The 26,001-nt window shown below is 42.0% G+C and overlaps 1 protein-coding gene across 1 annotated transcript; it reads left to right on the forward strand.

Annotated features, from left to right (window-relative positions):
- BUB1B (BUB1 mitotic checkpoint serine/threonine kinase B) lies at window positions 1-26,001 on the forward strand. Its single transcript, XM_054275867.1, has 23 exons — window positions 1-74; window positions 1,378-1,560; window positions 1,907-1,966; window positions 2,194-2,338; window positions 3,699-3,895; window positions 3,976-4,145; window positions 4,260-4,453; window positions 7,734-7,828; window positions 9,619-9,845; window positions 10,118-10,230; window positions 10,785-10,882; window positions 11,172-11,224; window positions 12,024-12,108; window positions 12,487-12,604; window positions 13,093-13,379; window positions 14,275-14,432; window positions 16,440-16,586; window positions 16,743-16,858; window positions 17,130-17,291; window positions 17,987-18,129; window positions 21,226-21,397; window positions 21,760-21,866; window positions 25,461-26,001. Exons 2-23 carry the CDS (start codon window positions 1,418-1,420, stop codon window positions 25,648-25,650), a joined length of 3,180 nt encoding a protein of 1,059 aa, XP_054131842.1. The 5' UTR covers window positions 1-74; window positions 1,378-1,417; the 3' UTR covers window positions 25,651-26,001.

Genomic DNA, 26,001 nt, shown 5'->3' on the forward strand with positions numbered 1-26,001 from the left:
CTGCCGTTACGGCTTTAGCGCTGCGGGGGTCCTGTGTCGGTCCGGGCGGCCCGCGCCGCTGGGAGCTGTGTGCGGTACGTGCGGCTGCGAGGGGTTCGCGAGACTGGGCCGGCCTGCGGTGCTAGAGGCTGAGGCGGTCTGAGGTGCTGTGGGGTTCATGAAGGTGAGGCCGTGTGGGCTGAGACGCGCACGGCGGTTGAGGGGTGTGGTGTCCCTGAGGGACCGAGGCGGCCTCAGGGGCTGGGAAGTGCGCGAGACTGAGAATTGTTTGGTCCGTGAGGGCCGCGCGCCTGCGGGGCTGGCGTCGGCTGAGGGCTTGTGGAGTCTCTGAGGGTCTGTGGGGCGTGACGGGCCCTCGAGGATCTGGGGGAGCTGTGGAGTCCGTGAGGAGCTGCAAGGTGCTCGGGGCTCATGGTTGTAGGGTCTGTAAGGGAATGAGGCGGCCTTCGGCGCTGTGAGGTGCGTGGAGCTGTGAGGTCCTTGAGAGGCGCTCGGCGATCCATAAGGGGCTGAGCGGCTGTGGGATCCCGCTGGGGTTGAGGAGCCGTGAGGTGTGAATAGGGCTTGAGGAGCTGTGGGGAGCTGTGGCATTCCTGTGGGGCTCAGGGGCTCTAAGTACTGAGGTGCGCGGCACTGACGGCTGCGGGATTCGTGAGGGGCGCGGGGCTGAGGGCCGTGGGGTGCGCGGGGCTGAGGGGCACGGGGAGATCCGTGAGGGGCTGTGAGGTGTGTGGGGCTGTGGGTGTCTCTGGGTGTCCATGAGGGGCTGTGTCTGTGTGGGATCCCTGAGGGGCTTTAGGGTATGAGGTACTTGGCGCTCGTATTTTCCTGCCCGGCACGGCGCTGGGGCTGCCCGGCCAGCGCCGGATGCCCGGTCCCGGCGTGCGGCGATGCGTCCCGGGGCACCAACAGCCTCGGCTTGCGCCGGTGCCAGCGGGGAGTCCCCGGTACGAGCCGAGGCTCGGCTGTGCCCCCGCCTGCTGCAGCCGCTCGTCGAGCTGGTGAAGGACCAGAGGGTCCCGACTGAGCCTGGCTGAGGCTCCCCCTGGCCGGAGCGCAGCCGTGGGCAGCCCCTGTGAGGAGCATGGGGGAGGTCTCCGGGCATGGAAAAGAGCAATCACCGGGGAGGGAGATGGCCTAATCTTAGTGGCTTTTGCTGCTAATATTGGCTGCTTGCGGTTCTTCACTGTCAAGATGTATTTCCCGTAGGGGGAATTAAACCCCCAAGTCCCTCTAAAAGCCTCCTAAAAGTTGGGTATCTAAGTGGTGTGTTTTGGCTCTACAGGAATTCAGGGTGAATGGGCTTAGGAAAGCAGTCTCTGTCAGGTTTCAGGTCAGTACCCAGCTGTACAGGTGTCCATTTCTTTTTAAGTGCAGGATTAAAGGAGAAGCGTTCAGGGTTGGGGGGGAGGTGGTCATGTCCCAGGAGGACAGCCACGAGTGGGAGCTGAGCAAGGAGAATGTGCAGCCCCTCAGGCAGGGACGGGTGATGTCCAGCTTGCAAGAGGCACTGTCTCAGCAGGACTCTTCCAGCCACACTGCTCTGCAGCTTAAAAAACAGTAAGTGATGTTATAACAGCTCCTTTCCCCTTATCTTCCTCCCTCTTCATTTTATGTATATCTTCTTTAACTGTACTGATCTCACAGGCATTAAAAAAGGCATAAAAGAAGTTTAGTAACTGATATCTGTGCTACTAACTCGCTCTAGGATTTTAGAACTACTCAGTGCAGGTGTTGTGTAGTACAGACTTCAACTTTTTCATTTTGCAATGGAGCATTTGAACAGCAAACAGTAGAGAGATTTGGCTGTGCTTTTTAATTTATAATTAACTCTTAATTTGTAATATACAAGATCAACTTACAGTGATACAAATGTATTTATTGGATGAATAATGTTCTGTTTTAGGGAGTTTGAAGCAGAAATACGATTTTACACTGGAGATGATCCTCTGGATGTGTGGGAACGGTAAGTTTTTCTTTATTTCAGAAAAAAGAGTTAAATGGTCACATATCCTTGCAAAAGCAAGGAAAACACATTCTAATTTAATAAGAAACTCATTGAAAACTAAGTTTTATGATTGTTTTTAATTATTATACTGTGTTTCAATGTTATGCCTATTTTTTTCTTAATCTCTTTATATTTTAGAGATGCTTATTAAGAACTGACTGGCTATGAACACATTCTGTCTCTAGGTACATCAAGTGGATAGAGCAGGCCTTCCCTGGGGGTGGCAAGGATGGCAACCTGGCAGCAGTTCTGGAAAGGGCAGTGCAAGCCCTCCACGGGCAGCAGCGATACTACAAAGATCCTCGCTATCTGAATCTCTGGCTCAAGTTTGTGAGTGCTTTGGGAACATCTCTCGGGTGCTGCTTTTCCTTGGGACCTTTTCCTGGTGTCTGCACACAGCTAAGTTGATTCTGGTGACAGGAGTCAAACAGGGTTGTACAATGTGAAAAACGCCAATCACTTGTTTTTAAAATTTTAAAAGTTTAATAGTAATAAAAAGGTTATAAAAATAGTAACATAATTAGAGTAATAACAATTAGGACAAATTGAATTAGGACAATGTGAGATAATAAATACAAAGAGTTACGGACGTCCGGGTACCTTTTTCTGGGCATCACGAGCCTGAAAAAGGACCCCCGTTAACAAAGGATTAACCCTTAAGAACAACAGCCTGTTGCATATTATACACCTCAGACATGATGCATAAATTCCATTCAAACACAGGATTTTGTCTGGTCAGTGTCAACTTCTTCCTTCTAATCCTAACAGCGCCTTTGAGGCGAGAAGAGGTTCGTTTCTTCTGATAAGAAGGCAATAAATTCCCTTTCTCTGAAAGGTTTAGGTGTCCTGTGGCTGCTATCTCGCTGCAAGCCCTTTCTGTTAAACAAAGCATCTTACATAGCGTAGTTTCTAATTTTATAACCTAAAACTATATTTAACACAGTACTTAAGAAAATTAATACAGCATTATTTTCTAACACAACACATATAATCTTCATTTTAATATTTGCGAAAAGCCAATCATAAAATACATGCATTTTTCACAACAATGAGCGCAATATTGGATGTAGTTTTCTGCAAATGTTACTCTTGAATTCTGCTTCTCGTTTCCAGACTATTTTTTAGGATTGTTCACTTTGGACAGCCACAAACTCTAGAAGTTTTTGTTTTGAGAAAGCTGCCTTGAATAGAGTTCAAATATTTATTTAAGGAGAGCTAGAAGTGATTTAAAGATACAACATCTAAAATATATCTGTCCTACCAGATAGTTTAGCTTCTAGCTGTATTCTACCCCCATCTTTTTAAACTCCAAAGCATGCTAAGTGTTCTGGTCCTGTCCTGTCTCTCCATTGCTGTAATTTTTGTTGTCCATTGCTTTACAAAGCAGCTTTTCCCCATCTTTAACTTGCTGAGGTAATCCACCAGTTCTAAAAGTGGCAAGGAATATGCTATACTTCATCTGAAGCTAAAATATCTGTTCATTCTCAGCAACACTAATATGGTGCAATTCCATCATTGAATTACCTCACATTCAAATAAGAAATGATAAAATTCTGTGTATTGGCCGTGGAGCTGTTCCTGTCAGAGTTGTACTGAAATCATGGGGTCTTGCTGGAGGCATTGAAATGCAGATTTTGCCTGTGAGCCCCTGCAGTGCCGTGTGATTACCGACATCCTTGGGTCATTGCAGGGCGATTGCTGCAAGGAGCCCTTGGATCTGTACAATTACCTGTGGAGCCAGGAGATCGGCACCACGCTGGCCGCGCTCTACATCACCTGGGCAGAGACACTCGAGGCCAGGGGCAGCTTCAGGAAAGCTGATCTGATATTCCAGCAAGGACTCCAGCGCAAGGCTGAGCCTTTGGACAAACTCCAGGCTCATCACAAGTAAGGGAAGAGCTTAGGTGCTCACCTGGGTTCCCGGGATAGGGAAGGCTATGCTGACTTCTCCAATGGTTTTTTTGTAGGCAGTTTCAGGCCCGTGTTTCTCGGCAGACGTTACTGGCACTTGAGGATCCTCCTGATGGAGACAATATGGGATTGCTGGAAGTTGCAGAGCCTCAGAGAATTTCTTTGGCAGAACTCAAATGCAGAGGGAAGAGAGCCCCCATCAATCGTGTTGGAGATGCAATTAAAGGTACACTAAAGAGCTCAAAAACCTGTTCTTGAAGGAGCTTAATCTCTTTATAGTGAGATTTGCAATTAAATGTGGCAGTTGAAGGTTAATTGACATAAATCTTCTTGTTTATAGTCATCAACCCAAACAGAAGCTCCCAGCCTCAGGGCTCTCGACAGCTTCCAAATGCTCGAAGTGTTGCTGTATTTGAGGACAATTCTGTGTCTGGACCTGAGATGCCCACACGTACAGCAGGGTCATGGCCAGCACCTACAGTTGGCAGGGGCAAGGAGAATGAACGCAGCGCAGGACCGTGGAACTCTGGCAGGGTAAGGAGGCTCAAAATGGACAGGGAAAAGAGAGGAAGGTGTGTGGAAGTTGATGACTTCTGATTGCTGAAACAGAGGTTGTCTCTTTCTCCCTTGCCTGTAGTTTGTGTCTATTGCAAATACAGATTTAATAATAAAATTGTGAAATTATTTGGATCAGTGGGAACCTTATAGATATCTGGTTTCACCTTGCATTAGCCCACGTTGCTCCAAGCCCCATGCAACCTGGCCTTGGGCATTCCCAAGGATGGATCAGCCACAGCTTCTGTGTGGCAACCTGTGCCAGGGCCTCAGCATCCTCCCAGGGAAGAATTTCATCCCAATATCTCACCCAAAGCAACCCTCCTTTGGCTTAGGGCCATTCCCCCTTGTCCTGTCACTGCATCCCTTGTGAATGGTTGCTCTCCTAAAGAGTCCCTGGCCATGTGTACTCTGTTCAAGTTTAGCAGGCTGATATTGTTTGAATAAGGTTGAAAAACTCTCTGGGGAGTTTTAAACTCAAGAAAAGGAAATTCTTGCTCAAGAGAAGAATTGGCAGAGGTGGCCTGCTGAAATGTTTGGAGGGCAGAAAAGGAATGTAAGAGGTAAAATATGAGAGAAGGCAGGCATTAGTTAAATGTGTAAGAGAGAAATGTAAGAGTTGAATTATTTTGGAAACTAGAAGCTGAAGGAAGAACTTGTTGGCTGCCTTGTGCAAAGAAGGGCTGTGCAGCTTTCTGCAAGTCTTGTTTTGAAGTGCTTGTGAGGAAAAGAGAAGAGCGCAGATCAAAAGAATTCAAGAGCAGTATCAATGGAATATTTATCCTGGCAATTGGATGACAGAGAGGAGCTTCCAATGGCTTCAAGTAGACATCAAAAGGAACAGCTGTGCTACAGGTGTTCAGGCTGTTGTAGAGAAGTGATGGAAGAGCTTGTGTGAAGGGAATCAATCCTGTGAGATCGGGTTTGTTTCACAGGTGCTTGGATAAGCCCCAGTGTTGCCATGTTCTCTGTAGCTGAGAAGAATAGAAAGGCACGAGGCTGATGCCTGGATGCCCTAGGGTGACTTTATGATGCTTGTGTTATAAATAATAAATGATAAACCCAAATCAATCTATAAAAAATTCATATTTCATGACCAGGATTCTGTCTCCGATAGCCACAATCAAAGGGTCAGTGTCGAGCCCGGGATTAGCTCTTGCTGACCACAGCTCTGAACTCTCTCTGTTCACCACTGCTGCCTCTGCTGGGCTAATTTTATACTCGGGTTTTTCCTTCTGGGCCAGAGTTTCTTCTGTTCTTGTCGCTTCTCATATTCGTGTAGTTTCCTTTTCTCTGTGCTGGGCTGGACAAAACAGTTTCTGGGAAGGGATGAATGCTGATTGTCGAGTTAAGGGAACCTGGTATTGGGATGCACACCTTTGACTGCTCTGTCTTGATCGTGGATACTTATCGCGTATTCATAGCTTGGGTGTCTCTGCACTGTCCTGGAAAGGGCCCATCTCTGCACAGAGCCACGTGGTTTCATTTACTAATTAGGTTTTTTCTCTTTGCTACCACCTGTGATTTCACAATTGGTGAAGCAATCTCTTTCTCAGGCTGCGGCTCGTGGTTTTAAATCTTTAAGAATTTTTCATACAAGCACAACTTATTTTGTGTTTATTTTACACAGGCACAAATTATTCCATAACATGTTTCACACTTGTGTCCCCTGTGGTTTGTTCTGTTGGTCATGTGCTGGAACACAAACTTTTCCAGACCATGTTAGAATGGTAATGTAAAAACAAAGCTTTCCTTGCAAACCTTCAAGGATACAATATGACAAAACCCAGCTCAGAATTCAATCCTTACAGTTGATGGGATTGGGCAGTTGGAATATCAGGCCAGTGTTGTCCAATGAGAGAAGCAGTTGGAGAGGTAATCTCCTCCCTGGCTTCTGCCCTCCTCAGCTGCCTTCATTATGCCAGCGATTGTGTGGTGCAAAATAAAATGTGCTTGGAGAAGTACCAGGCAAGAGATAACAAAATTTTAGGAATGTGTCAATAAGGGCCTGTTCCCTGTGGGAAAGAAAGGTGGAAAAGTACTGGAAGTTACACTGAGGCATTTAACAGTCTACAGAACTCCAAATACATGAAGAATACATGAAAGCTAAAAACTTCAGGTATCAAGGTAATAAAAGTATTTTCCATCTTTTCAATGTGGACATTGTTGTAAGTGGAGCTTGGTAAGGAAAACTTGAATGAGGGAGGGATGCAACCAGGCTAAAATTCTTGGAAACTCCAAGAACATTCTTTTCAGATGGAAAGCAGTTTGGTTACACGAATGGAAAAGTTAACTAAATCACAGATTTAATATAACTGAGAAGAGTGAGGAAGAAGTATTAATATAAAATTTATTTTGCCAGTCTCTTTGTGCTGTTTAAAACATTCATTCTGGTCTCCGAATGCTTCCATATTTCTTTTAATGTCTGCCCTTGGAGTAGTCTCTGCTCCCCTCTTAATGAAATTTCTTAGATTTAATTAAATAAAATATCCTGTTTCTGGCAGAAGAGGCAAGGATGTTTAATTCCACTCCATTGAATGGCAGTGCAAGAATAACCTTTGGTGAATACTCTGACATATTAAAACCTGCACAGGGAAGAAGGGATTTCTCTTACTGCTGATTTCAAGATGTCTCAGGAAGCAGTTTGGGAAATGATGGAAAAGAGGAATGAGTTTGTGAAGTATTCCCACCATGTAAATTTTCTTGGTCTGATGTAATAGGCAGATGAGAGTAGTGTGTTGCCAGACTAAATTCCACCTCTTCTCCTTACTAATGGACCTCAGAAACTGTTAAGGGATTTTTGTGGTGCTGCAATGGCCTCTGATGGGAAAACTGAGAAAAAACCAAACTCCAAGTCTGGAGGTTGTTGGTGGACAGGGAGTGAATATTATCATAGAATTGGCACAATCTTGGCTGTAAAATGACAACTGTGGCATCTGTGGAAAATAAGGAATACCCAGCCTGACCAGGATAATGTGTGTATATATATCCCTCAATATATATAAACATTCCCTCAGAATAAGAGGAGCTGTGGCTGGTGAGGATGTGCAGGAGGAGCCTTTTAGGTGCCAGTGTGCAGCTGGTGAGCTGTGACTGTGTCAGAAGGGAATTAATTTGGAAAAGTCTCCATCAAGTTTAATTTTCTATGTAAGAAAATGGCCAGATGAGCAGTAGATGAGGGAAGGGAGATGCAGAATGCAGAGGGATGTGGAGACTGAAATGAATCCCTGTGTTGTTGATGTTGCCTTTCCTTCCACAGCGTCCTCGCAGGACTGGCAGCTCTGGCGTGGAAGTGCCCCCCCCAGTGCCCAGTTTCACCCCCTATGTGGACGAGTCAGCTGAGCCACAAATGATGTGAGTTTGAGTTTGGGATGGGGGATTGCAGCTGGGATTCTCAAAGCTGCTTCCTGAAAGTGGGACTTGTTTTGTGAGTACTTAAGCCTCTCTTGCAGCTGGGAGAATTTAAAAATCTGTCAGGCTGGAAGCAATTAGTGCTGCAGCTTGAAGACAGAGGCTTGAGCAGAGGTTGCATAAGGACATGGGGAGTGTTCAGTGCTGCTCATGATGTGGGGGCCTGTATCATATTCATATATGCTAATGAGCTTAATAGCTTAGCTCAGTGTGTTTACACAGAAGCACAAGCTCTGTGTCTTAGGGTGCTGTTTGCTGTGGAAGAGCCCCAAATGGAGGCAGATTTGTGGCTGTTTTTTTTCTGTCTTGGGAACTCTGTGCTCAGCATATCTGGAGTTTTATTCTGAAATAAGCTATTGGAGTTGCCATGCCAACAGTGTTACTTAGGTCGTGGAGGAGTGAGTGTGCTGCTCGTACAGTGCTCCCTGAAATGCCGATAAATCCCAGGAGATGGGGTGGTTTGGTTAGAGCAGAGGGAAACACATTCTTTTGCAAGGTTGCTCTACCTTTCTGTGGCTAATGATGGCCAGGGAACAGACAGGCTCCTTCTGAGGGAGGAGTGGCAAAGACTGTTTGGTATTACAGACAGTTCCCAGGGGTTGGAATTGCATGGAAGCAAGGAATGCTGAGGAGTGGTGAGCAGCAGGGATTGCCTGTGCACTGCAGAGTGGCTCTGCCCGTGGCTGTGCCAGGGTTTGGCTGACAAATGTGTAAAATCTGCATTCCTGTTAAACTGGAAGTCAGTGATGCCACATCAGAGGGTAAATCTCTTGGCATGCCCCTTTCTCTGGGATGGTGATTTGTTACTTACCAAGGGAGCAGCTTTTCATAGGAGGGAGAGGGAAGGAGTGGGTAGAACTGAGCACCAGGCTAAGTTATCTCTAAGGGCCTTAGGCAGAGACTTGGCATGTAGGTTTAAATTATGTAGTTGAAATCTTATAATTATATTTTGGGGTTTTTTTCCTGTCTTTGAATCCACTTCCTTATGATACTATTATTACCTGCAAACGTGGAAGTGTTATGCTGTAGCTGTTTAAATGTGATGCAAATCATGCCATCAGTTGTCATCCAGGGTTCTTGGCAGAAGGACCCTCTTGGGATCTTAGTATTGATCCCCACACTCCTCCAATAAAGCTTTGTAATCCCAAATATTTGGAGCACCTGTTTGCCGTATGATCACTCCCAGATTTGAATTTATCCAGCTGAAGTCAGCTGGATTGCTGATGTTTGTAAAGCTGTACCAGCATTGTTTCTTCTCTCCTGGAATTAGCATGTTGGTTTCATCTGCCCCAAGAATGTCCATTTTTAAGTCTCTTTTCTCCTGTGTCCCTTTTCTCCCAGATAACCATGCTACAAACCAGAGTTTAGGGACTTGTTGTGCCTGTGGTTGTCACACAGCCCAATGGAACTAAATTGGCCAGGTCCTGCTGCAGGATGCTGGGCAGTTCAGACATCATAAGAATTTTATTTGTTTTTGACTGTACCTTATTGACACTTTAGGTTGGATTTGTCTTGTTTTGTTTGTTGTTGTTTGTTTTGTTTTAGTTATCACACAATTCTGAGTAGTTTGGTGTTACTCATTCCAATTTTCTCATGTATTTTTTCTAAGCATGGAACAGAATGTCTTTACTCCAAAACTCGATTCTGAAACTAGTCCTGTTGTCTCCCATGCCTGCTTTTCTGTGCTACAGTGAAGTTCACAGAACCTAAGTAATAAATTCCTGCTTTTTCAGGACTCCCTGTAAAATTGAGCCCAGCATAAACTCTGTGTTAAGTACTCGCAAACCTGGGGAGCGGGAGGATCCCCTGCAGCGAGTGCAGCATCAGCAGCAGGATGCTCAGGCCAAGAAGGAGATGGTGATGTACTGCAAAGAGAAAGTTTATGCTGGAGTGGATGAATTCTCTTTTGAAGAGATCCGAGCTGAAATCTACAGGAAGAAAGCGAGAAAGAAAGATGAGGGTATGTTCCAAAGTGGGCTGGAGCAAGTAAGGCATTCCAGATGGAATCATAAAATTGTATTTGCTTCTGTTCCTGCAGCTGCTTCTCCATTTCTACAGGAGTAATTGTTTAACTGCTGTGAGGTGCAGATACAGTAACACATTCAACAGCTTTATGTGGGAGCTGTGGGACAGGGAAAGACCACCAGAAGTTTCAGCCCCTTGACAATTTAGGCTGCAGCCACCAATTGTATGTGAAATAGGCACTGGGCCTTAGAGGTGTTTTTTTCTTAGATGAAATACAAGCCATAGAACGGAAGAAGGAAGAAATACAAAGGAAAATTGAGGAACTGGAAAAGAAATTAAAGAAGAAAGAAGATGACAAGCAGCAACAGCCACATGAACAGGTATTGTCCTCATTTAACTGCAAATAGCTGCAATTTTAAATAAAAGTACCCGAGAAAGCCAAAAGGAAGAATTTCTGATATTATTCTAACACATTTTAAACTTCTTTTGAAAGGATTCTTCACTAGTAAATTATATTCTCTATCTCTTCCTTCTCTGTTTCCAAAACAATGCCTTCACAGTAAGTACTTTAAATAATGAAACAGAGTTGTGACTTTGTAAGCTACTGAACTGCTTACATATGTCCTTAATAGTTGCAGGGTAACTAAAATCTCCTATGAAAGTATAAATATGGTTGCAAAGAGTAAATGATGCCTTTTAACTTCACTATGCAATAAAAGTGGACTTTACTTTCTTCATACAGGTAAGCTAAGTACAAATAAAACTGGCCAAAGGCAACCATTTTCTATCAGGGTTTTAATGGCTACATGGAAATATCTTCATGTTTTTGAACCTTTTTGCCTGGCATGCAATTCTGTAGAATTTGCAACCACTTGCAAGCATTTCTGTAGGTTTGCAACCACTGTAGAACTGAAATGTGGCTTTGTTTCCACAGGCAGCAGAGGTAATGGCAGCTTCCACACCTTTGGGAATGCAAGGATTTACTTTTCCCAGTGCAAAAGAATATGGGGAGAAACAGCCTCAGTCACAAAGGTAATAGAGGGGTTTGGTGACAGCAGGGAGAACACTTGTGAGGCTGTGTAGGTACAGTTAGTAACATGGATCACTAGCAGCCTGTTTTCTCAGCTAGAATGGAATATAGCCGTGGCATCAGCCTGTAACCAGGATCTGTACTCTTTCTGCATCTGTTTGATTATTTGTCTGAGGGATCTTTACTTCTTGCAAGAAGCATTTGTCATCTTGGCTTGCCTTTTTACAGAGTTTATTTAGGTTTTCTGAAGGTCTGTAGAATACAAACTCGTTTATTTTATCTTTTTCACAGTGAATTCCAGGTCTATGAAGATACTCAGTTACGTAAACCATCTTGTTCTGAGGGTAAGTAGTCAAGTTTTTTACCATTAACAAGAAGGTCTGGTTAAAGGGAAGTGTTTCATGAACACCAAGAAGGCAGCAAAGTAAAACCCAAAGCTTAGGTGGGTTAGAAGAATGACAGTGTGTGTGCCAGTAGTGCCTTTTACCTTATTGAGCATATGAGATCTGAGAACTGTCACTATTTGCAAGGACTTTCAAGAAGAAGAAGAAGAGCATTTTTCTTTCAGTAGTTGCAAAGTTTTCTTCCATCTTTTATGTTTGCAGTCTCAGTAACATTTCAGAAGAGTTTAAATCTATCATGAGATTGATAACTACCTTAAGTCCTTTTTCCTCAGAGGTTTGGCTAATGGAATACATCCCAAAATTGTATGTTGTTGATTTTGATAAGTTTTGTTGGGAAGGTCAAATCCTGAAGAACTTTACTTCTGATCAGAGTTGACTTTTGTTGTTGTTGACAGTGGTTATCCAGACTCCTGATGAATCCCCAGACAGCCACAGTGGAAATACATTTTTAAACTCTAAGGAGAAACAAAGGAATAAGACAGTCTTGCAGAAAAATGTACAAATTCTGAAGAATAGTTTAAACACAGCAAGTTAGCTCACATAATATGGTGGTAAAGGGGTGGTTCATTAACGTGGCAAAACCAAACCTTTTAAAATGGGTTTCTTTATATGCCAGCTCTGTAGCTTCCTGTTAGGAGCAGTACTTTTAGAACTGCATATTAACTATTTTAAGTAGAGTTGGATATGCTATTTTGGAAGAACTGTGGATATGATAGAGCCTCTTGGTTTTTCTTTACAGGTGTAGGTCTGCTTCCCCCACCGGCTGCTGTTCCGTTTTTCTCTATATTTGATGAATCCTCTACTTTGACAAATCAGAATATAAGGTAGAATTATTAAGACCTGGATTTCAGAGGGAAGGCAAACAGAAGCATCAAACCCTTGCTGTAGCAGCTAAAATAACTGCTTCTTGTAGCGGTGTGTGGGGGTGTGTGTTTTGTTTTGTTTATCTTGGTATTTTTTATTTGATTAGTCAGAGTCCCTGATGAGGAAATAGTCTTCTGTTCTTCATCTTCAAACTAGAACTATTTAAGCTGCTCTATGAACTTGCTTCATTCTGGAGAGAAGTAACTATTGCTTACTGCTAGTTCTGTAGTAGAAATTGGTTGATTGGAATGATCAATAGACTTACACTCTTGAGTGGAATTTGTTGGAGATGGGCAGCTGCTCTAATAAATATGTAACTGGCTGTAACTTGCTCTTAGTTGTTCAGCAGATGGTGCCCATGAGAAAAGTGCCCGTCAGCCTCTCGCTGTTGGTGATCCTGTGGATTCTCTGAGTGCCAAGGAAAGCACGGCAGCAGCAGCAGGAGCAGGAGCCTGTGTAAGGAAAGACTTGGGGCCATGGCAGATTTCCTGCCCAGGAGACACCAAGGCAGCCTGTGCTGCTGTCAGGCTGGGTCACTTGGCTGGACTGGCATCACGTGTGAGCAGCAAGGATTGTAAACTGCTGCGTGGCATGGCAGTAATTGAAGGGGGTGATGGTGAGCTTGTGCAGGAAATATCCTGTTGTGGCTGTGGCTGCCTTGTCCCAGGAAGTGTTCCAGGCCACGTTGGATGGGGCTTGGAGCTACCTGCACTTGTGGAAGGTGTCCCTTGCCATGGGGAGGGGTGGAAGTCGATGGTCTTTAAGGTCCCTTCTGACCTGGGCTATTCTGGGATTCTGTGCTAAATTCCTGAAGGCTGAAAGTCCTGTTCATGTTGGAAGGTGGTGGAGTGGAAGAAAGGGAAGAGAAATGTTGGGCTTTTACATAAAAGAAAGATTTGTCATACAGTCTGGAGGCTTTCACTGTGTTTTCTGTTTATTTCCAGGATGAGCTGAATGGAATTGAACGCTTGAGTGAGGATGCAATTGTGACGGGCTCCTACAAGAACAAGACCCTTTGTGCCAACCCAGAGGACACGTGTGACTTTACCAGGGCTGCCCACCTGGCCTCAACGCCCTTTCACGGGGTGGGAGCTCAGAGAGTCCCAGCTCCTGCTTTCTCTCAGGGTGAGCTGAAGGAAGATAGTCCAGAATCCAGGAGTGCAGCACTGAGTCAGGAGACACCAGTGGGCGATGAGGCATTCACTGAAGTTCTCAGTGTAAAAAAACTGAGGTAAATAACAATAAAGGACCTACAGCCCCTTCTCCTGCATGCCTTTCATGTTGTGGTTTTAGTGTTGCTGAGGAAGGAGTTTTCTGAGAAGACCAGAATATCATGGAGAGAACCATTTCTTTAGCTCAGGGTCCATTTTGGCTTGAGCAGATTGAGGAGGTAGTAGCAAGCCCACTTGGCTTTTTGCATTAGTGCTGTGGGACTTTAGTACAAGTTTTTTTAACCAAATAACTTTCAGAGAATTTAATAAATGCTTTCTATCTTCATTATCAAACATGAAGAGCAGAATCATCAGTTCCTTGTATACTATTGGCTCCTGTACTTATTTTGACTATATAAAATGATTATAGTGTTTTTACTTTAGTTCTTCTACAGAGTAAAAATGCTGAAGAGAAGAGAAGCCTTTCTATCATTGTGAAGAAAAGTCATCTGGTATATGGGAGTTTCTTAATCTAGAGCTGAGTTGATTTGCTGGCTCTTAGGATGTAAACATGTATACCATGCTGAATGTGTTTTTTACTTAGGAGGTTCCTTGAAAACTTTCTGATTATAATTTGGGAGAAATATTTCCCACCCAACCCTTCACTGCTTTGAAAGCACTGAAGTTGTGTAGCAAAGGTAGTGATAAATATTCAGGATGTCTTCTTTTGTAGCAGTTAAATTTGGTGGAAAAGAAGATTAATGAAGTCTCTAGACTAAGATTCTGAGTATAATCAATCATCAAAACTGAAATGAAGCTCTGACATGACTTCTGGCTTTCTGCTAGGGATGGGAAAGAATTTCTTCATGTTAATTAAATCTGGGTGTGCACAGTGTCCTCTCCTAGTCCCCGGGGTGATGTTATCTACAACTTGTATCTTTGCTTAGTCTGAGTACTTGATGGCTTTATTTACAGCCCCATCATGGAAGCAAGCCTGGAAGATACTCACTCATCAGGTGCTTCAGTCTCAGGAGGTTCTCTGTCCTCTGTTACACAAACATCTGCTATTAAATACCTGCAGATCAGTGAGAAACTGGAGCTGGCTCAGAGCTTGCCTGCTGAAGGGGTTACTGGTTAGTACTAAACTGAATTTCATTCACAACAAATAACTTGCACCTGTCACTAAATGTGGGGATTTTTCTGTCCTTTCTGTTCTGCTTTGTGTGTTGTCCATTACTATGACTGATGACTGAACTTGTCTCCCTTGTCTGAAGCAGCAGTGAGGTGCAGTACAGGATTCTTCATGTCAGCATCCCAAGCATGTCAGTATTAAGGTGACAGAGAAGTTACTTAGGGTAGTAAAGCACACAGTCTGTGGGAGTAATGAGGTCAAATTCCAAAATTAAAAATTTGGACTGGATGGCAGTAATAATTGCTAAGGTAGCTTTGTTTTGGTCTGTCTTTCTTTTTTCTCTGTCATCATATTGTGTGTCTCCTGATCTGCTGATAAGCTACTACTTTGAAAGGAATGAATAGGAATTTGGAGTCTAGTGCAAGTTGCATAATTTTGGTTTAAATCTGCATTTTAACTATGCTGTAAACTGCTGTGTTGCTTCACAGTATCCTTCTTACTCCTATTGATGGAAAGCAGTACTGATACTTAAAATTGTCAATTTCTTTGCTTATTTTTCTTCCAGTTAAAGACATTTGTTTCTTTCTGTTCTAAATATTTAGATTACAGTTAGAACAGAAATGGTCACAGAAAGCCTTCAAAATCTGGCCTGGGGAATTAGATGTGTGTTGGATGATGGTGTTCAAGGTGTTTAACTTTCTTTGACTCCTTTGGTTTTGGCTTATGATGCTTTATTAGAATTGTGTATTTGAAATTTCAGTATATCTGCTCTGGAGAGTTATGTTCTTATGTCCCTACAGACTATTTTATGATGAAGCATGCTTGGGACTTGGAAGGAAAATACAATTAGAAATCATGTCACTTAAATAGCTGGGATATTTTGGATGGATCTTTGTCTTGTTTTTATCATATGTACTAAACTTTAGAACAAGATGAAAAATCTCTTCAGAGAAAAAAGAAAACACTTGTTCAGATGTTTTAATGGTCTTTTCTTAAACTTCGGATCCTTACAGTTCCTTTGTTTCTTGATTTCTTCACATCTCCCTTGAACTGCAGCTCTCACCCTGGATATAGTAATTCTTAATACCGTGTAAAAAATAGAAGTTACTTCAGATGTCTGTCAGTTTATTCCCACAAAATATGCCAGTAAATTTCCTAGGTTTGTGATGGCAAAAGCTTGGAACACATTGTAGCCTCCAGCCTACACTATTTCCTGGCTCTTTCACAGAATTGCTTCCTGAGCAGTGCTTACTGCAATGCTCTTCAAATAAGTGTGGGCATAACAGTAGAGTCTGGTTCTTACATGTGTACTGTGAAAGTTTAAAATGTTCTCCCTCATTTCAGCCATGGCATTTGGGAGAAGGCAGTAGAGGCTATCTAGTTCTTGTGTTTTATCTCAAATGATCAAGCAGAGTAAACATTGAGGCTATCTTGGTTTTTACAGATCAACTCATCTATTGAATGACCTTATGTTCTGTTAAGAAGGAAAATAAGTCCAGTCCTACAGGTGTCTTCCAGGACATAAAAGCCAATAAATTCTTAGCATTGCCAAGAACAGCAGAGTTGGAGTCCAACTTTGTCTTCCTTTTCTTACATCAAACCTCTGCTATAATCAAAGAACTAAATTTCCCTAAACCCCAAACTAATCACTTGCTATGGGCATAGATTTAAAAAAGGAGTGTTGATTTGCAGAATGAGTTTGAATTCTGCTGTGGCTGAAATACTTCAGAGCTTTTTCTCTTGTGAAAGATACATTTTGCATGATGCTACAGTAGAATCCTTGAGACCTCATGATAAAAGTCTCTTAAGGCAGTTTTGAAGACAAGGGTCACATTGACTTCCCAGAACTATTGGAAAGAGATGAGTTGACTTGCTAAGAGATGAACAGTAAATCAGAATGTGCATCAAAAGTTTCCAGTATCCAGCTTACTTTTACTGACAGATACAACTAAATTGCAGAGACAGAACACAATTTCAGCTCATCTCTACATGTTGTTTGTTTTCTTAGATGATGATGTGGCTCAGTTCCCGTGGAGCCCTGAACAGCGTAAAAAGCTTTTAGATTCTGTGCTGTCATCACTGGCTGCTTCTCCAGATTTTCACTTGGAGGCTGGAGCTCTGCCTCACATGGAGCCTGAGAAGGACGTTGAGCTGGGTAGGTGTGCCAGACCCTTTGCAGTGCAGAGTTTGTGCTCTGATGGGTTTGAATTATGGCTCATATCCACCCTCTTAGTTTTATGTGCCACAGGTGGGGAATGACTTGGGAAGAGTATTTACTGTGACAGTTTATGAATGTAAACTTTCCACACAGGAAATAAGACTTACTGCATCAAAATGGAATATTGGAACGATGAAGAATACAAGATGCTTTTTGCTGTTCCAACTGGATGCCTTTTCCAGTTGGATGCAAAGGGATTTGTAATAAAGGTAACACACATGATGGTTATTGTACAAGAAGTGTGAACTGGTAAAATCTCATCTATTAATATAAACTCTTAATTTCTGAATTCCATGGAAGAAGTTTGCTAGTTTGAGTCCTCTTCCTAACTGAGGATATAGTTTAAAAGTTTCTGACTGTGAAAAATGTCTTTCTTGATCAAGTGGGAGGGGGAAAAAAAAGAGGATGAGAAGAATATGAAAATGAGCAATTTTCACTTTATTCCAAAAATAAATGTTCTTCTTATGTACCTTCTTGTAGGTGTATTCTCAGCCTATGCCTTGGGATTTTTATATCACCCTTGAGCTACAGAAGCGTTTGAATTCTGACTTTGACCAGAGCTTCAGTGAGAATTGCAGCTGTTACCTGTACCAGGATGGCTGTGCCATTGTGCACAAGGATACAAATTGCTTCACACTGAGGGTCAGTACAGACAAACCAGGGACAGTTGGAAGGTCCAAACTCCTGCTTGGGTGCCAGTAGTGAGTTTGGAGTGGTGTTATGCTGCTTGCTGAAGAGCTTCTCCTGTCTAATCTGCAATACAGATGCTCTGGGCTTTATCTGTATACAAATCAGGGCTGTCTGTTAATGCCTCAGATGGGTCTGGTTTCTCATTCATAGATCATGTGCTTCTCCGAGACAATCTTGAACCAATTTTTTGCATTTTCTGTCTTTGTGAGTCATAAAGGACTGGAGCCAAAAGCCACATGTTATTCCACAGCGAGATTTGCATCTCAAGCTGTTGTTTCATTTGACCTCTTTCAATACATTCCAGTCAGCTACAGCAAGGTCATAGCAATTAATGTCTTGCTGAATGATTTGCACTTTAAGTCTTGTAAGTGCATTTTGAATTGTTGCATACAAATAGGACTGAAATTCAGTAGTGATTTCAGTCTTCATTTCAATTTCCTCCTCCTGGTCTTTTGATCAATTTTGAATAGTAATGTTTCCTGGCTTACAGTTCTTGTAATTCTGTCTGGGCAAAATCTGATTATAGTGAATTTATGGTGGGACTGTTACCTCTGTACAAATGAATAATGAAACAAAAAATGAGCTGTAAATGTTTCACCTAATGGAAGGTAGAAGGGTACAGAGAAAGATGTTTATTCTCTTTTCAGGATATTCTCTGTGACCGTAAGTTCATCACAAAGGAAATCATCTTCGTGGTTGTTCATGATCTTCTGCATGTGGTAGAGAAGCTGCACAAAGCTGAGATTGTCCATGGAGATCTGAGGCCAGAGGTGTTCTTCCTGGGAGACAGGTTTGTCTCTGCCTGTCAGTGTGGGAGGGTACAGAACAGTCATTTCAGCTACAGCTCCCATGCTGCAGTAACTTCTACCCTTGAGCTGAAGCACTGAGGCCTGAACAGCAGGCCCTGAGCCAAAGCTGATCTCTAGATGACCTTCCAAACCAAATGTTATATTTGTTGGAAATATACATTAACAAATACTCATTAGCACTATAATCTATGTATACACTCGTTGTCAAAACAGGTATTCACTTTCTTGTATTTAGAAACCAGATAAGGCCACACTTGGGGTTTGGGGATATAGGAGAAAAGGCCACTCTCAGGGTTGCTCCTTGAGCCCTAGCCAGGCTTTGGGAGGAACCCAGGAGGAGGCTGACCCCAGATGTTCCTGCACTGGAAGAGGTGTCAGTTTGTTTATTGCCCCCTGGTCAAGCTGGGCCCTGTCCCAGCACAGTTGGAAGCCTCTTTGCCTGTGGATGGACATACCTGTAGGAATTCCCAGTTCTGGGAGGGGATCTCCAGTGCTGGGCTGTGACAGGGTCCCCCAGCTGCTGTGTGGCTCTGGAGGGTGGTCAAGTCTTAGGGTGTAACTGGTGCTGTATCTTCATTGCTGTAGGCAATCCTTGGCAGCAATGATGAGGTGCATTGCTGAACAACTCCTCGTGTAATTCTTTAAGTTCTTGCATTATAGAAAATTACAGTATTCCTTAAGCTGGTTTCTGTGCCTCTTGTGCTGAACCTGCCCTCTGGCAAAACAAGCTGAATTCTGCAGTCCAGGTTTTTTAGGCTCCAGTGTATTCTGATAAGACTGAAAACATTTAATTTAGGAATAAACCTTCCTGTAGAAATAGTATACATTGACTTGGTAAAACTCATGTTCAACAAAATGGTTTTGCTATTATGGTTTGCTGTGTTTTTAAGTTTCTGCTTTACCAAGGTTTTGGACCACTAATGCAAGTCACAATATAGCTCGTAACTTGTCTTTACATACTTGAAACCCAGGAGATCAGAAGACAGAAGACAGGTGGGACTGGAATATCCAGATACTCTAAACAAAGTGTTCAGCTTCCTCTGCAGTCCAGCTTGTACCTTAATGCACCCACTTAATTTTCTTCTTTAAGCTCTTTCCCATGTTATGTTAACAAAGTCACGTATCCCTTGGAATGTGATCTGTGAACTAAGTGTGGTGATGTCTGGAAATAAAGCAGAAACTTTTCCAGACCATGTCAGAATGATAATATAAAAGCAAACATTTATGTGAAGGTTGAGTGCCTTCAGGTACATAATATGGCAAAAACCAGTGTCCCAGATTAGATCCTTGCAATTGATAAGATCAGGCAATTAGAATATCTGGTCAATATTGTCCAGTTAGAGGAGCAGTTGGTTTGTAATCTCCTTGGGTTCTGCCCTCCTCTCCTACCTTTGTTATGCCAGTGATTACATGGTACAAAATAAAGTGTCCTTGGGGAACTTACAAACAAGACAACAAAATTTTAGGAATGTGTCAATAAGTGCCTGCTCATTGTGGGAAGGAGAGCTGGAGAAGTACTGGAAGTTACACTGAGTCATTTAACAGTCTGCAGAACTACAAATACATGAAAAATACATAAAAGCTAAAAACTTCAGGCATCAGTGGGAAGCCAGTAGCCAGAATGTCTAATGAATCAGATATAATTCCATTACATATATTCACTGGGGCTGTTCTTAGTTATCATTGATATGTTAAAAATAGCTATTAAATTTAAATTTACTTGGAGCTTACAGTCATCTAACATACATACTCCCAACATATTTTACTTATCATTTCTTTGTGATTATTTTATTAATAATACATAATTACTTATAAAGTACATACCTGTACTGTGCAAGTTCTAATATTTTCTTCACATCCTGCAACGGGTTGTGTTGCACATCCCTTAGGGTGCTGCATCCTGTTTTGGAAGTCATTGATCTAATAGTGGTTTGATGGACTTGGATACCTCCTGCTGTATTTCTGTATAGCAAACACAAAACAAACAACTGCCAAAAAGTTAGGGTAATGGTTTGGAGGTTTTTCAGATAGCAAAAGGACAAGTGCATAGTACAACTTACAAAATGAGCTCAGACCATACAAGTATGTAAGAAGAGTAGTGATGAGAGCTGATATGTGGATGTTGTTGGCTTGGCAGTTGTCAATAGAGAGACTCCTCCCTGCTCTTCTGGTTTGTCCTTCCTCACCTGTAGACTAGGAGAAGTTTGTGGAAGTATTATCAAGCTTAATTATTTTTTTGTATCAAGTATTTTGAGATTGAGATGGAGAAGGAGAAGTGTAAAACATTACACTGATTCCAAATTGATTCTTGCCTTTTTGCTTTTATCTATTCCCTATATTCTTTACATATGTATATTTATAGCTCTGTAGCCTATTATTGCATTCATAGCTAGCATTTAACCTACTCTATTAGACAGAAAGACAAAATAAATTCCCCCGTGGCTCCAAGCCCCAGGGTCCAAGGTTAGGCTCTCTGAGAGGCAAGGTTGAAAACAGCTCTTCAAGACACATATTCATAAACAAAGCTTAGTTCCCATCTGAGGGGGGCTGTTCAGAAATGGGTGGAACCAGGGAGAATTACTTGTGTCTCTAATTGAGAATTTTTGTCAGTTATGCTAATTTGCTAAACATATAAAAATTGTATCTGCTTTGTTATGTGTGCATCTTCAACTCTTTTCATCTGGTGTGTTGTGCACCATAAGGATCCTTCCAAAGATAACCCCTTTTTGCCACCTGTGTCTGGCTCATCATTTCAGGACCAGTGAAAAAGCATCACATTACTCCCACAGTCCACAGACTTTGTTTCTGATAACTGTGACAAATACAAAAATAGCATCATCCTCAACTCTTTATTGTTTCCTATTGCTTACTGTGGAGACAGCACTATCATCCCCAAGCTCCCTGCTGTGAGCTCTTGCCATCCAGGGCAGCCCTAGCAGCAGTAGTTCTGACAGCAGCCATCAGAGGGGAGTATTGACATGGCTAAGACTCACCTTCACTATGCTGTTCAATTTAATTCTAAAAGAAAGAAAAAGTTTGTTGGATTGTCTTCTGCCTAATGTGCTTCTTTTGCTCAGGATCTGCGATGCCTTTTCTAATGAGGAGGTGCCAAATGCTCTGAAGGTGGTGGATTTCTCTCACAGCCTGGATTTGAGGGTACTGCCTCGAGTCAGCTTGCCCTATAACTTTCCCACAGCTCACACCCCTCATGGACAGCAGCTTCTGGCAGAAAGTTCTCTTCCTTATCAGGTGAGTCTGTATTTAGTAGGACATCTTAATTTCTGTGTTTCCTTTACAAAACCTATTTTCTTAAGTTAAAATTTATAAGTGCTGTGGAAAGCTCTGATCAATAAATACTGAATAAAGAGAATTTTGCATCTGATGGACTCTTTGGCATTAAGTGAAAGGATTAGCAGTGCTGTTCAGTGATTGTAGCTACTGTATTTATTTAGAAACCTACAATGAAAACAGAATTTTACCTTTTGAAGTTTTCTTGCTTAACAGGTCTCTGGAAGATTCTGGTGTAAAGATGCTTCCAACTTAAATGTGTGAAAGCAGTAAGAGCAGGAAGTGATAGACATTGAATTTTGTGGTGTTTGTTGTGATTACAGGTAGACTTGGTTGGCATTGCAGATATAGTCCATTTGCTGTTGTTTGGAGATCATATCCAGGTCTATCAGGAGAATTCCATCTGGAAAATCAGCCAAGACTTATCAAAGTAAGTCCTTTTGCAGAAGGGGCTGCTGGGAAAGAAGAGACCTCTAACTTCATTTTCTTTATAGTGATACTATCTTCAGAGCTTAGACTGTGCTATCTTCAGAGCTTGGAATGTACAGCAACTTGAGGCTGGTTTTGCCAAAAAGTGTTAGTTTTGTGGGGCCTGAAATTCTGCAGTTGTTGGACTTGTCCACTGGTAGCTTCAGTGCTGTGTAGGAGACAACTTTAAGTTGAATATGAATAATGTGGTTGAGATGATTTTGCTTTTTCCATCCTTTCAGATGAGACTTAGTCAGCACCTTACAGATCAAGCTTGGAGAAGTTTGTAAGTGGGTGGGTGGTGAGGGGGGGCAAAGATCACAAGAGCATGTTGCCTCAGAAATGGATTTGTTTGGCTTTCTGCTTTTTTTTTTTTCATTCTACTAAGACACTGATGGCAGGGTGTAACAGCTGTAGAAAAAGTACACTTGTGCAGCAAAGAAAATAATTTTAAAATGTCATCTAAGATGCAAGTGTGCAAACAGCTGCTTTTTGGAAGCTGCTGTTTGTCTCAGGTATTAAATTCTACTGCTCACTTTTAGCTGCGTGTTTTGACTATCAGTCTGCTCTGCCTTCTTGTGCCCTTTGTTTGTTCTTAGACTGAGCAGTTGTTTATTTTGTTAGGCACATACTGCAGGTTTTCTTGGCATTTCACAAGGATTTTCCAGAACTGTGCACTCATGACAGCAGTTGCTGGACAGGTATCTGATTCAGGATCATGGATCACTCCTAGGACCATTGCTTTAAGAAAACCCACTACAGCGTGAGAGTTGTCCAGTTCCCTAGCAACCTGCACTGCTTGCATCTCCCAGTTTGCTGTATTCAGCCTTTGGAAAAAATCCAATCTTCTTAAGCTGTGTACAGAGGAAAAAATGTCTTTTTTTTTTTTTTTTAACTGTGTATATGTCTGGTTTCCTACTATGATATCCTTTGTTAAATTCTGCAGAAGATTAAATTGAGCTACTGCAGATGAAGCCACATAAAGCCTGAGTTGAGAAGGCTGGGACATGGTGTCAGGGACATGATCAGGATGTGGGTATGGGAAAAAGAGCAGTAACTTCTGGATAACTGGAGCAAGAGGAATAATAAGTCTGAGTTGGGAAGGATAGGGCTGTCTGTCCCTCAGTGGAGTTTGGAGAGAAGTATATTGGAAAGGAATTGTAGTCAAAGCTGGCGATGCTGGATTGAAAAAATCAGGATTTTGGGCTGAGGTAAGAATTGGAGGGAGTCTTGAGGAAAGAGACCTGTGAAGGGCTACAGGAGACACAGCAGGAAGAAGATAAAGCCTGGGCACAAGTTCTGTGGAGCTGGAGCCAGGCTGTAATGGCTTCTCACTCCCCTGCATGCATCAGTTCATAATTTGGGAGTTCAGAGTCCAAATAAGGAATTCATTTTCCACCCTCTCTTCTGCTTTGCTTCTGAAAGTGTTATAGACTTATCATTTATTATCTATACTTACTTTTCAATATCAGTTATTCCAATAAATGTCTGCATAAGTGCTTTAGTTACACATTGTACTGAAGTCTTATATCAACAGTGTAAATGAGCTATTTCATTATGTGGGAATAAGGAATTTGCACTGAATCCATTTCCATTCACACATGGATCTTTTAGTCTGTCTAGTTCTTATTGATTGATGACATTTGCTCTAGTCAGTTTGAAGCTTTCAAGTAACCTGTGACAAGCAAATTCACTGCTGCAGGGAGCCTTCATCCACCAGAAGAGGCTCCACAGCTGAGTATTCCCTGGGAGAAGAGTCAGCTGATGGAGATCAGTTTTGCTCTTCATCCTGTGCATACAGCCACCCGTGCTGGTGACACTGTAACACCTCCCAAGACACAGGATTCTTCTTCCTGTTGCTTTTGTAAAGATGGCATTGCTTCTGTCCTTTGTGTTCAAAGTTCTCAAAGTGTTTTTTTTATTTCTTTGAGGTTCATTTGAGTTTGTTTGGTGGTTTGTTTTGGGGTATTTTTTTTCAAGGATTTTATTGACAGAATAACTTTCTTCAAAAAATGTTCTGAGATTTCAGGTATTGACAGCTAGAAATAAAGCTTCTTACTAGAAGGCTGACTGGGGTTAAATACAACAACCATGATCCTCTTATCTTAAGAAAGCTTTTTCAACAGGACTTAATTATTTTTATTAAACAAATGTAGATATAGCAGAATGACTGCAAGAGCTACTGATTTTACTACCAGTTCAGCAAATTACCAAAGCAATGGGGAATTGCAGAGTAGAGCACAACATTTTTCTTCCAAGGTCAATGGCTTTCAATAAAAGAGAACCCACTTAAAAGGTGACAGAATGAATGGAAACCACTGAAACATTGTAGTAGAGATTTAGGAGAAGGTAGAATTTAAATTGTGATCAAGTTGTTTTTTTAATCTTCAAGTATAATACTGACAGCCTGTTTTTCAGGGGAGAATTTTTACCATAATTAAGGAATGGATAAGGTGATTTTTTTTCTTTTTTCACTACTATTTTAGGAAATGTCATCTGTGCAGGTTTATGTGAGCAGGGTATAGAAGCTGCATTTGAATTTTTAGGACTATTTTTGTCACTTGGAACTCTTGACACCTCCTTAGCAACACTTCATCTCCTGTGCCACACCTCTTGCTCATCTAATCCCACAAAGAAAATGGACTCAAGTCTTGTATATTGTTTTCTTGGTTAGGTTCTGCATTGATTATTTTAGCAAATATAAGAGTTACCAGTGAAATAGCACAAATAGTACAGGCTGGGTTCGTTCTGAGACTGGCTGCTGCTGTTTTGTGAGTCACTTAGATAAAGCAGAGGCAGATAATTTGTTTCAAAGCCACTGTAACTCCTAGCTCGAGGGAGAAAAATGCTTCAGTAGTCAGTAGCAGTGCAAGACTGAAGAACAAAGGGTTTGCTCTAATATCAGTTTTCTGAAACTTAAATGAGTCACTTAACCTTTTTATTCATGTTGTGTGGGTACATCTGGGAGAGAGGGGATTTATTACTATTAATTGTCTCCAAAATATTATCTGTACAGAACTCTTGCAGATGGAAGGCAGGGTAAAAAGGAAGCAAAACTGGCTCTAAACCACCTTTTTCTTTTTTTTTTTTCTTGCAGCTTTCCTTTAATATTGCCCTGTTAACTTAGCTTGCAAGGGGGTAAATAAGATTTACCTCTGCCCTTTATTCATGAAAGGAGTTTCCCAAGTTGTTTAGTTCAAAAATGTTCTTGATAATTCCTGTAAACTAAAACTGCTGTGGCTTAGTGTGAATGATGGTATTGGTCAGGTATGCTAGTAGAGGTAACTGTATAAGCATTTGGTTTAGACCTGTGTAACCAATAGGTATCCAGAAACCTATTGGAGAAAGAGAATGGGGTCCATACATATAAAATGAGCAACACATTCCTAGTTTTCCTTTATATTTACTCAGGTGAGTGAAATTATTATTTCAGGCATGGTTCTCCCAGGATGTTTGGTGCTGAATATAAATGAAGACCTTGATAGACACACTGTATATATATTTATGTGTGTGTGTGTGTGTATTGTTCCACTGAATGCTGCTCTGTTTGTTTTAGGACTCCTGACAGTGATTTCTGGAGTAAACTTTTTGAGAGAATTCTGAATGCAGATGGTAAGTCCACAGTACCTCTGCTGAGGGAGTTAAGAGAGGAAATCAGTGAAATGTTTGACAGCTCTTTCAAAGAACGACTTTTGTTGACCTTAGCTGCTGTGGGAGAAACTTTCCTCCTGGTGAACTTCCAGTGACTTCATAGAAAACAAACACATTTTGTATTCTAGAGAAGAATTTGTTGTTGCTTTCTTATGTTTTCAAATGTAAAAATGAGAGTGATTGGAGCCATTTCTGCAATACTTCACATGGGACTTGCTCAAGAATGTTTCTATTGCATGAGTGTATGGAAAACCTCCTGAGCCTCTACATGAACCTTTTTGTGTCGGGGCAGTTTGTGAGAGAAAATTGTTTGTCTTTACTGCCACCTCCCCTTCTTGTACAGCTCCTTAAAAATTTAACACCTAACTTGCACCACACTCTTTAAAATGTCTTTGTCCTGCATTCAGTTGGTCTTTTATTGTTGTTTAATCAATAAAGTTGTGTTT

Source organism: Melozone crissalis, unplaced genomic scaffold (assembly GCF_028551555.1).
Source record: "Melozone crissalis strain CALT ecotype California unplaced genomic scaffold, PUWL_Pcris_2 ptg000018l_1, whole genome shotgun sequence".
NCBI lineage: Eukaryota > Metazoa > Chordata > Aves > Passeriformes > Passerellidae > Melozone > Melozone crissalis.